The sequence below is a fragment of the Polypterus senegalus genome, chromosome 6 (genome assembly GCF_016835505.1).
Source record: "Polypterus senegalus isolate Bchr_013 chromosome 6, ASM1683550v1, whole genome shotgun sequence".
Lineage (NCBI taxonomy): Eukaryota > Metazoa > Chordata > Cladistia > Polypteriformes > Polypteridae > Polypterus > Polypterus senegalus.
Window position 1 is genome coordinate 192911595 of NC_053159.1, and position 12107 is coordinate 192923701.

At 44.5% G+C, this 12107-nt stretch overlaps 1 protein-coding gene across 3 annotated transcripts in view; it reads left to right on the forward strand.

The window, feature by feature from the left end:
• Positions 1-12107, forward strand: part of als2b (alsin Rho guanine nucleotide exchange factor ALS2 b) — a 60665-nt gene that overhangs the window by 28584 nt on the left and 19974 nt on the right. For 2 of the 3 annotated variants that reach the window (XM_039757822.1, XM_039757824.1), the window contains exons 2-3: positions 1793-1857; positions 3309-3457. In XM_039757822.1, coding sequence (XP_039613756.1) covers positions 1838-1857; positions 3309-3457 — 169 coding nt within the window. In that variant the 5' untranslated portion in view covers positions 1793-1837. Of the gene's footprint in view, positions 1-1579; positions 1704-1792; positions 1858-3308; positions 3458-12107 lie in introns of all 3 variants that reach the window. The other variant, XM_039757823.1, reaches the window with a different exon arrangement.

The following is a 12107-nucleotide window of genomic DNA, read 5'->3' on the forward strand; positions in this document are numbered from 1 at the left end:
TTGGAGAATTAGTGATGAGTGAGTCAGTGAGGGCTTTGCCTTTTATTAGTATAGATAATAATATGATAATAAAAACAAAGAAAAATATACAATATGAAAGCATTAGTGGCTGAGGTTATGCAATATTAGAACTGTAGCTTACAGTGAGGTGATTATCCTTATAAGTACAGAGAGTCCTACCAGGAGCACTTGATGGACTGATTGAGTGCGTTTAGAGCACTTGGGATGAAACAGTTTGTGAACCTGCGATGTCTGTACAGGAAAGGCTCTGAAGCGTTTGTTGTACTGTATGGAAGAAGTTCAAATAGACTGTGCACATGGCTGAGACAGCCTGTGCTTGATGCTGTATACCAATAATCCAATCAGCTGCTGTACAGCCGTGATTCCACATTCAGACACAGTGGGATAAATACTCAGTGGTGCATTGACAGTGACAACGCTAAAGCAGCTCTGGTATTTAGAATCGTTTGGCCATTCTGTGCACCATTATATGGTTATTGAGTTGATTACAATCAGGTGCCTTAAACTAATCAACGATATGCAGTTAACGTCGGTGTACTTGATAAAGCCGCGTCAAGGATGTGAATCTAAAAAAAGAAACGGAAACCACCCTGGAACAGTAGCACTGCTTTTTACGCCGGGTGCCGCCAGCTTGCAAAACCAAACAGAGAATGTGCGTACACCAGGGATTGAGGTGGCGTGAAAATGTGCACAGCTTTATGCCAAGTTTAGTTTTTATATATCGTGATGTGAGTGTGGAAACAGGCATACGCAACATTTTTGTGTATATATATACGTGAGGTCCCAGGAGAGTGTGAGGACGAGCAGGTCAAAGCCCTGTTTTGTGTGACGAGCGCGGTACCCAGTAAGCCCAATCCTGCAGTAGACAGCCAGTTACTTTGCCCTTAGTTTACTGTTTACCAGACGCAGCAGAGCAGCTACAGAGCTGTCCTTAATCACTGGTGACCCCGCTCACAATAGTATATTAATTTTCCCCATCTTGATTGTAATGGAATTTCCGCTATAATTAAATATTTTTATGGTCCTATGAATTTTGTTACAACGGGATTCCACCTGTACTCCTGTCCTGGCCTCCCTTCACTGGCTGCCAGTCAGGTTCAGGGCAGTTTAAAGCGCTGCTTTTTGTTGTTTATGGCTCCTCCGTATGTTTCAGATCTCCATATCCAATATTCTTCCTCCAGGGCACTGAGGTCTTCCTCCCAATTTCTGTTATCAGTGCTACATTCTTGAAAGGTGGTTGAGCTTTTTCAGTTGCTGCTCCAGAACTCTCCGGAATAATGAGTTGCCTTATTTGTCTGATCTGCTTCATGGTCCTGGCAGTTTGAAGTCTTCACTTTTTTCTGTTGGACTTTTGCAGACACTGAGTAATGCGTTTGCTTTAGTTTGGCTGGGAAGTCAATGTGTTTTTTGAAGCTTTGGGGATTGCAGACTTAAATTGTAATGACTTCAGTGGTTTTATGTCACAGTTTTTATTTTGATGTTGCATTGTACAGCACTGTTTTTAAATGTGCTTTATAACTAAAGTTGATTTGATTTAATTTTGATCTCTTCTTTAAAGCCCTCATTTATGATGTCATCTCCTCGACTGAAGCCCTTTGTGTCCGTTTAGGACAAACTCAATGTCTCCCGGGTCACAATAGATTCCAAAGAAGAAGTAGTTACAGTAGTCGTACTGGGACAGGGTAAAGTGAAATTGTTACGTGTTGTCATTCTAGGGCACCATGGTGGTGTCTGCCTCCTAAAATGCTCACTACTGTCTTTCTTTCCACAGGCCTAGGACTGGCAGTTGGTACGCACTGATGGAGAGGCTCCCTTAATGGAAGACGCGGAGAAGATGTGAGTGAGACCAGACCATGCAGCAGGACATCTGTGCGATGCCCCGCAAAAGTTTAGACACTCCTCCGTATTAGGGAATCCATTCCCGGGCTCCCTGGACATTTTTCATTCCCGCATTCCCGGGGATGAAACTGCTGTAATTCCCGGGAAACCGGGAACGGGCAAGCTCGCATCTATAGCGTGTAAAAGTGTAAAAATCGATCAAGAAATAACAGAGTTATAGTTGAAAATAATTGAATGGCACGGTTTTTTGGCCCACAGTGTAGTGTTTTGCAGATTAATTTAGTCAACCAGCAGCAATCATCAGTCTCCCGGCTCCCACTAAGACCGAGCACAGTGGACTGGGAGGAGTCTGCACTGGGCAGCTCACGAATGCTGGGACAAGGCAGACTTCATTGACTTCTGTCAGACAGCAGCTTTGAACAGCAACTTGAAATTGCAATGCGTCAGTTTGTTGCATCCGCATTATCTATGCCAAGAAACTTGCTATCACAGAATGATGACAAGTAAAATCTGAAATGGCGGTGTTTCAGAGCAACAGGAAGCGCAGGTGTTGTTTAGAACAAGTGTATCAGTATCTGATCAGGTAGATCGCGTTGCATTCAAAAAAAATTTTTTTAAACGTTAGTCTATCATATATCCTCCCTATGGCATTTGCCACTTGATTGACATACAGGGTGGCCAGTCTGAGATCTCTTCTCTTTTAACACACTGGTCATCCCACTTGCACCCATATAATCAGATTGTGATTCAGACTACGGATGCCATGAATGTAATTACATCGATCTTCATGCTGTCAAATTAACAAAGCACACTCCGTGGCTTTGCCTCTGACGCTGACGTGCAGTGAGTGTGTGCGCCTGATGAACCCAGAATTAGGGCGAAACACGTGTCGTGTACTCTTTGCATTATTTGACAGTAAAACTATGCAATATATATAGGATTTTTAATGTAGGTAGATCATTTCGACCTGGTCATTTTAAAAGTAGCTCGCAAGCCGAAAAACTGTGGGCGCCCCTGAACTAGATACATGTACTTCTATGACAGCATAAATTGCTTGTAGACGAGGTTACTCTTTTATTGGTGTCAACATATTGCAGTAGTTTTATTAAAAATAAGTGTTGGTTGTTCTAAAACCGTTCAAATGTGAGATGCCCGTGCACTGTGTCATCCCCGGGAGCCCGGGATTCATTCCCGGGAATGGATAAACCCGTCCAGGAATGGATTCCCTACACTGTATATATTGTGCCATACAGTTTGTGACTGTGAAAAGTAGGATGGCATTGAGGACCTGACACATGTATGCTAAGAGCACTTGAGTTGGGGCTTCACCTTTGGGCTCCTGTTGTACTTTGTGCCTCTTGCTGTTCTTCTCGCTCACCTTTTTGTGGGTTGTTTCTCTCTTAACTCCTCCGGTAAGAATCTAACAGTCTGTTGTTTTGCCCCTCTAGTGTGGAACCGGATCATCAGGAGAGGGGCCTGCTGTACACGTGGAGAGGATACTCCTGTTCGGTGACCCCGCAGAGGGTCCTGGGGCTTGGCTCCAAACCTGTCTTACAAGCTTCTCTCGGTGTTCAACATGGAGTGCTGCTAACTGAAGGTAAGGAGGAGGGCACGTCACCCTGTACTGAGGGAGGCTGGTTTGTTTACCAGCATGAAGGGCAATATTTAAGTATAATGTAACAGTCTTGCTGTCAAACCAGTAGCCCTCTCTCCTCTTATGATGGAATGCATTGAGATACTGGTGCAGGGTCATATTAAATGTCACATTCCAGATAGCCGGGTGGACTTCCTCCAGTTTTGACATCATCACAGCAAGTCTACAAACGATGCCATATCCCTTGCACTTCATACCATCCTGGCACACCTGAGTAATACAAACACTATGCTCGAGTCCTGTTCACAGACCACAGCTCACATGTTTGGTTCAGCAAAGCTGGCCACCCAGCTCTTAGACTTGGGAATTTGTGCCAGTGTCTGTGGTAGGATTCTGGACTTTCTAACTGGCAGGTCCCAACATGTGTCAACTGGTAACATCACTTTCTCCACAGTGCTGTTTAGCACAGATACTTCCAAAGGTTGTTTGCTGGACCCCTGATATGATCGTTGCCTGTCCCCACTCCCGTTCCTTAATAAAATTGTCTGACACCCCAACTCTCACAGGCCTGATTATCAACAATGATGCTTTATGATAAAGTGGTGCCAAAAACTAAGCATCTGGGTGTCCAGTCGCAGCCTATTGTTTAGAGAATGAGAAGTGTTGGGTTTCACAAAGTTTGCTGCTTCAGTGTTTTTAGATATTTTTGTCAGATGTTCATCTGGTACACTGAAGTAGAATTACAAGCAGTTCAAAGGCTTTTATTGACAATGGCATGAAGTTTACGTGGTGCAGAGTCCATACTTGCTGTGTTGGCCCTTCTTTCTTTTTCAAGACCTCTGCAGTTCACCCTGGCAGGCTGTCTGTCAATCAACTTCTGGGCCAAATCCTTACTGATGGCAGCCCATTCTTGCATAATCAGAATGGGTGGGTTTTTGATTGTCTACCCGCCTCTTGAAGGCTGACCACAAGCTCTCAATGGGATTAAAGGTCTGGGGAGTTTCATGGCCATCGACCCAAAATTTCAATGTTTTGTCCCCCAAGCCACTCAGTTCTCACTTTTGCCTTATGGCTTGGTGCTCCATCATGTTGGTCACCAAGCTGTTCTTGGATGGTTGGGAGAAGTTGCTCTCAGAGGATGTTTTGGTCCCATTCTTTATTCATGGCTGTGTTCTCAGGCCAAATTGTGAGTGAGCCCACTCCATTGGCTGAGAAGCAACCCCACATGACAGGAATGGTCTCAGGATGCTTTACTGTTGGCATGACACAGGAGTGATGGTAGCGCTGCTCACCTTTTCTTTTCTCTGGATGCCCCAAACAATCAGCAATGGGATTCATCAGAGAAAATGACAAGTCCAATCCCAGTACCTTTTGCGGAATTCCATTCTGTCCCTGATGACTTCTTTGCTGCCCTTCTTGACACCCACCAGGCCATCCTCCAAAAGTATTTGCCTCACTTCCACCTGCCTGCTGCCATTCCTGAGCAAGCTCTGCATTGGTGGTGCCCCATTCCTGAGCAATGAATAAAGAATGGCACCAAAACAACCTCCGAGAACAGAACCATCCAAGAACAGTTTGGTGACCAACATGATGGTGCACCAGGCCAAAAGGCAAAAGTGAGAACTGAGTGGCTCGGGGAACAAGACATCAACATTTGGGGTCCGTGGCCAGGAAACTCCCCAGACCTTCATCCCATTGAGAACTAGTGGCAGGTGGACAAACCAAAACCCACCAATTCAGACAAACTCCAAACATTGATTTAGCTAGAATGGGCTGCCATCAGTCAGGATTTGGCCCAGAAGTTGCTCTCTGAGGATGGTTTGGTACCGAATTGCAGAGGTCTTGAAAAAGAAAGAAGGGCCAACACTGCAGATGTGGACTCTTTGCATACACAATTAAAGGCTTTAAAACTAACTTCTGAACTGCTTGTAATTCTACTTTAGTATACCATAGAAACATCTGACAAAAAGATCTAGAAACACTGAAGCAGCAAACCTTGGGAAAACCGACACTTGGGTCAGTCTCCAAACTTTTGGCCACGACTATAGATTGCTGGAATCAGGAGAGATCCATGGCACAAAACCTCATCCAGGAGGCTCATCAATGCATTGACAATGAAGCCCAGCTATTTTCCTTCACACTCTCCACCGTCTACAGGTGGACAATGGAGGTCATCCTCACTGGCTCTGGTACATCCTGGTGTGGAAAGCCCTCAATTCAAGATCGGGGTGGAGGGGACACTGCAGAGACCACACAGAATATTACTGTGACTGAACTCCCTAACGTTGGGGATATACTGTACAGAACTGTTAAAATGGTTTTGGCTGTCTTGCATGTTCATTTTTCTCCCTGCACTTTTCTGAATGATGAGTGCAAATCCCATTAGTGTCACAATGCAGGCCAAAGAAACTCAAAAAGAGTTGTGCATATTGCCACATGCTTCCTTTGTATACATGTGGGTGAAATACTCTTGTGACTGCACAGGTTCCTGTACAAAGTGTTTGTGTACTGGAAGCTTTGCATCTGCTTGACAATCTTCTGTTATTACTGTCAGGGTTGTGGTGTTTTAGCTCTAAGCATGGTGCATATGTGTATGTGACTAAAACCAAAACCTGCAAACAACACCAAAGCAAAGCCAGCGTGGCACCATCCGCCAGTCCAATGTCACGAAAGACCTGCTCCACAATGTTCTTCTACTCACAAGCAAAATGCACATCCTATTCATTACAATATTAATAAAAAGCCTAAGACGTGCACACTGAAAAAGGTTTTAAGGCCTAAAAGTCTAAGAAGAAGAGCGAGGTAATTTTAAAATCCCTGGCACACAAATAACAAACTGTTAATGGATAGGTTTGGTATTTGTCAAGTTGAAGTTACAGTTAGGTCCATAAATATTTGGACAGAGACAACTTTTTTCTCATTTTGTTCTGCACATCACCACAATGAATTTTAAATGAAACAACTCAGATGACGTTGAAGTGCAGACTTTCAGCTTTAATTTAAAGTGGGCTGAACAAAACAATTGCATAAAAATGTGAGGCAACTAAAGCATTTTTTGAACACAATCCCTTCATTTCAGGGGCTCAAAAGTAATTGGACAATTGACTCAAAGGCTATTTCATGGGCAGGTGTGTTCAAGTCCGTCGTTATGTCTTATCAATTAAGCAGATAAAAGGCCTGGAGTTGATCTGAGGTGTGGTGCTTGCATGTGGAAGATTTTGCTGTGAACAGACAACATGCGGTCAAAGGAGCTCTCCATGCAGGTGACAGAAGCCATCCTTAAACTACGAAAACAGAAAAAACCCATCGGAGAAATTCTACAATATTACGAGTGGCAAAATCTACAGTTTGGTACATCCTGAGAAAGAAAGCAAGCACTGGTGAAGTCAGCAACGCAAAAAGACCTGGACATCCACGGAAGACAACAGTGGTGGATGATAGCAGAATCATTTCCATGGTGAAGAGAAACCCCTTCACAACAGCCCACTGAGTTAACAACACTCTCCAGGGCTTGGTCGGTATCGATATCCAAGTCTACCATAAAAGAAGACTGCATGACAGTAAATCCAGAGGGTGCACTGCAAGGAGGCAGCCACTCATAAGCCTCAAGAATAGAAAGGCTAGATTGGACTTTGCTAAAGAACATCTAAAAAAGCCAGCAGAGTTCTGGACAAACATTCTTTGGACAGATGAATCCAAGATCAACCTCTACCAGAATGATGAAGCAAGAAAAAAGGATGGAGAAGGCGTGGAGCAGCTGATTATCCAAAGCATAGCACAGCACATCATCTGTAAAACACGGTGGAGTCAGGCAGTGTGATGGCTGCCAGTGACACTGGGACACTAGTGTTTATTGATGATGTGACACAGGACAGAAGCAGCCGAATGAATTCTGAGGTGTTCAGAGACATACTGTCTGCTCAAATCCAGCTAAATGACGTCAAATTGATTCATGATACAGATGGACAATGACCCAAAACATACAGCCAAAGCAACCCAGGAGTTTATTAAAGCAAAGAAGTGGCCAAGTCAGTCACCTGATCTTAACCCAATTGAGCAGGCATTTCACTTGTTGAAGACTAAACTTCGGACAGAAAGGCCCACAAACAAACAGCAACTGAAAGTAAAGGCCTGGCAGAGCATTCAAAAGGAGGAAACCCAGCATCTGGTGATGTCAATGAGTTCAAGACTTCAGGCTGGCATTGCCAGCAAAGGGTTTTCAACCAAGTGTTAGAAATGAACATTTTATTTCCAGTTATTTAATTTGTCCAATTACTTTTGAGCCCCTGAAATGAAGGGATTGTGTTAAAAAATACTTTAGTTGCCTCACATTTTTATGCAATCGTTTTGTTCAACCCACTGAATTAAAGCTGAAAGTCTGCACTTCAACTGCATCGGAGTTGTTTCATTTCAAATTCATTGTGGTGATGTACAGAAGCAAAATTTGAAAAATAGTTGTCTCTGTCCAAATATTTATGAACCTAACTGTATTTCTTCACATTCATTAGAACGTCAGAACAGTCTGGACAAGAACAGGCCATTCAGCCCAACAATCCAGTTAATTCTTCGAGTTTTGAAAATCCCTAAAGTCCTACTGTCCACCTCACTACTTGGTCACTTATTCCAAGTGTCTGTGGTTCTCAGTGTAAAGAAACACTTCCTAATATTTGTGTGAAATTTCCCCTTCACAAGCTTCCAACTGTGTGTCCCCGTGTTCTTGATGAACTCATTTTAATGTCACCGTCTCGATCCACTGCACTAATTCCCTTCATGAGTTTAAACACTTCAGTCAGGTCTCCTCTTAGTCTCATTTTGCCTAAACTGTAAAGGCTCTGCTCTTTTAATCTTTCCTCATAATTCAACCCCTGTAGCCCTGAATCAGCCTCGTCGCTCTTCTCTGGACCTTCTGTAGTGCTGCTATGTCCTTTTTGTAGCCTGGAGACCAAACCTGCACACAGGACTCCAGATGAGGCCTCACCAGTGTGTTATAAAGCTTGAACTGGTATATACTCATTTCCACTTGAAATTGTGTTCTAAAGTGAAGCATATTTTATAAATTAAAAAAAAAAAATACCTAGCCTGCTCATGCATTTTATAAAGAGGCTAATAAATAATAGGGAATCCGGGAATGAAACTGCTATAATTCCCAGGAAACCGGGAACAGCCAAGCTCGCATATATAGCGTATAAAAGTGTAAAAATCGATCAAGAAATAACAGAGTTATAGTTGAAAATAATTAAGTGGCACAGTTTTTTGGCCCACGGTGTAGTGTGTTGCCGATTAATTCAGTCAACAACAGACCAGCAGCTAAGACTGAGCACAGTGGACTGGGAGGAGTCTGCACTGGGCAGCTCACGAATGCCGGGACAGGACAGACTTCACTGACGCCTGTCAGACAACAGCTTTGAACAGCAACTTGAAATTGCAACGTGTCAGTTTGTTGCATCCACATTATCTGTGCCAAGAAACTTGCCATCACAGAATGATGACAGGAAACTGGATGCATCAGTAAAAGCTGAAATGGCGGTGTTTGAGAGCAACAGGAAGCGTAGTATCAGTATCTGATGACTGTGCCGCCTACTTCAGTGGAGGCAGAGAGTGCGCTTTCTCAGCGGTTGGCGTACTCTGCACAAAGGTGCGCTCTCGCCTGGATGACCACACGCTGGACACGTTGTGCTTTCTACACTCTTATCGCAACTAACTAGATACATGTACGTATATGACAGCTTGACTGCTTTTAGATGAGGTTAGTCTTTTATTGGTGTCAACATATTGCAGTAGTTTTATTAAAAATAAGTGTCTGTCATTCTAAAACCGTTCATATGTGAGATGCCCATGCACTGTGTAATCCCCGGGAGCCCGGGATTCCCGAATTCCCAGGAATTGATAAACCCGTCCGGGAATGGATTCCCTAATAGATAACCGGGGTCCCAATGTGAACTTCTTCATCTTTCGGCTGCTCCCATTAGGGGTTGCCACAGTGGATCATTTTCTTCCATATCTTTCTGTCCTCGTCATCTTGTTCTGTTACACTCATGACCAGCATGTCTTCTCTCACCACATCCATAAACCTTCTCTTAGGCCTTTCTCTTGTCCTCTTTCCTAGCAGCTCTATCCTTAGCACCCTTCTCTCTCCTCTGCACATGTCCAAACCAACGCCATCTCGCCTCTCTGACTTTGTCTCCCAACCGTCCCAACCTGAGCTGACCCTCTAATGTCCTCATTTCTAATCCTGTCCATCCTCATCACTCCCAATGCAAATCTTAGTATCTTAGCACATTGGGGTTCCATTGTGAACAAAGGCCTTAAAACCTACCAAAAACATTCACTTTGAAGTAGCAAGGCCTTTGATTTATGAAAGCTTGTCTTCCACGTTTCTGAGACATGCTTGTGACAGCAAAAGTAAACTGGAAGCAATTCATTTTATCACAGATTCTTGTTCTTGTTTTCTCAAGGATACGTTTCATGCTGTTAATGCAGCAACTTTCAATGTCCCGTGTTAAGCAAAATGCGGAAATCCCTAGGCCTACGTTGTGGTAACCCAAGGTGCACGTCAGTTGTGCGGATCAACTGCTGACATTCCACCCTCTCATGCACAAGAAATAGAAAAAAAATATCACAAGAAACACGCGAATTCTGGCCGGTTGTGACGGTGGGCTTTGTTTTGGTGACCTGTGCCCCTGGTCCGCTCTGCGTTTGTGCCTTGAGCATGGAAAAGGCGCTATACACAGTAAATAAAATGCATTATTATTATTAATTGTGTCTAAGCATGTCTGTGATAATGTGGGCTCTCGCTCCAGGCTCCCATCTCCTTTTTAGGAGCTCTTGAACCCGACACCGTCGGTAATGTCACCGGATGAGCTGATCAGTGAGGACACAACGAAACAAGGGGATGGTGCAAAAAGGTGCAAAGTGCTTTTATTTCAAAACAGTCAAAACAAAGTGTTCAGATAAGTAGTGCAGAGCTTCAAATGTTATGAAATAAATAAATAATCCATTAAAAAGGTAAAAATCACAGGCGTTAAAAACAAGGCTAAAACGAGATTAAAATCTTTCTGACAACATTGGAGTCACACCAGCCAAGCTCTGCTCCTTCCAAGGTCTATTCAGCGGGAGAGACTTCATCCACCGCGGTCCTCACATTACAGACCACCGTCATGGCTGCCTCCACCGGCATCTGCCTGACCGCTCAGGGGGCGGTTGTCCTCTCGTCTTCCTTCTCGCACTCTAAGTCGTCCCTCGGATCCCTAGGGTGAACTTTTCACACTCTTGTATTAACTCAGTGGGCACAATCCTGTCCCACGAGCGCCGATCACTCGCTCCATCTGGGACCCCTGAGCACACTGACCTCTCTCTTTCACAGTGGGCTGGCTCGCCCACTCTCCTTCCCCAATGCTGCTCTCTCGCTCTCCGCCTCTTCCTTTCTTTTGCCTTCCGCCTCGCGCTTCTCCTATTTATTACGGGGGCATGGCTCAGGTGTGGCGATTAGCAGCTCTCGGCTTCAGTTACGCATGTGGATGATTCCTTACCTGTGCACTTAAGCGAGGAAACGCCCGCCTCACGCAGCGTCCAGGAACCGCTGCGCCCTCTTTAAGCCACGAGTCAGATGATTAATTATTTAAAAACTGCCCTTTTATTCTGAGCCGTGGACTTGCTATACCACAATGTCACACAATGGACGGGCACTAAATCGGCATCACTACAGTAAGTGGTCTATCAACAGAACTCTCCTGCTTTGATTTACAAAATGTTTTTAAGATTTTTAACCCGTTTTTCTGGGGGCAAACGTAACGCTAAGGAGGTTCAAGGATACGTTTGGAGTTATTTCTTCACAATCATGGTGTGTATTAATTTGCTATATTTTTTTAAGAACAAATTTCTTCCATTTTGTCCCAGGGCTGAATATTTTCCCCAAAAACTCACTTTTCACACAAAGCAATGGTTTAAAAAAATAAACCGCCATAAAATACTTACTCATGGCAAATGTCACTCTGTGTTCTGATCCATGAGCCCCTACAGCATGTAAATCCCCCCTATTATTACATCCCCGTTTGTCTCATCACTCATAAGCTGAAAGGCAGTTGAGTAGTTGAGTGACGCCAATCTGTAGTGTCCACTAGCACGCCACATCATTTGGTGAAGTCCAGTAGCCAGCTTGTCTCGCACGGATCGATGTCTGTGTCGTCGCCTGAGTCGCGTCAGCACCACGACCAACTGGGGGACCGATCAGTTTTCGATCTCTAGACCAACTTGCATCAAAATTGCAGTTTGATAAGTCAGAGTTTCAGTGATAACACAATAAATTATATGCACAGAGGGTGGCATGGTGGCGCAGTGGTAGCACTGCTGCCTCGCAGTAAGGAGACCAGGGTTCACTTCCCAGGTCCTCCCTACATGGAGTTTGCATGTTCTCCCCGTGTCGGCGTGGGTTTCCTCCCACAGTCCAAAGACTTGCAGGTTAGGTGCATTGGCGGTCCTAATTTGTCCCTAGTGTGTGTGTGTGTGCCCTGCGGTGTGCTGGCGCCCTGCGCAGGGATTTGTTCCTGTCTTTCACCCTGTGCTGGCTGGGATTGGCTCCAGCAGACCCCCGTGACCCTGTGTTTAGATATAGCGGGTTAGGTAATGACTGACTGCATATACAATCAGAGTATTT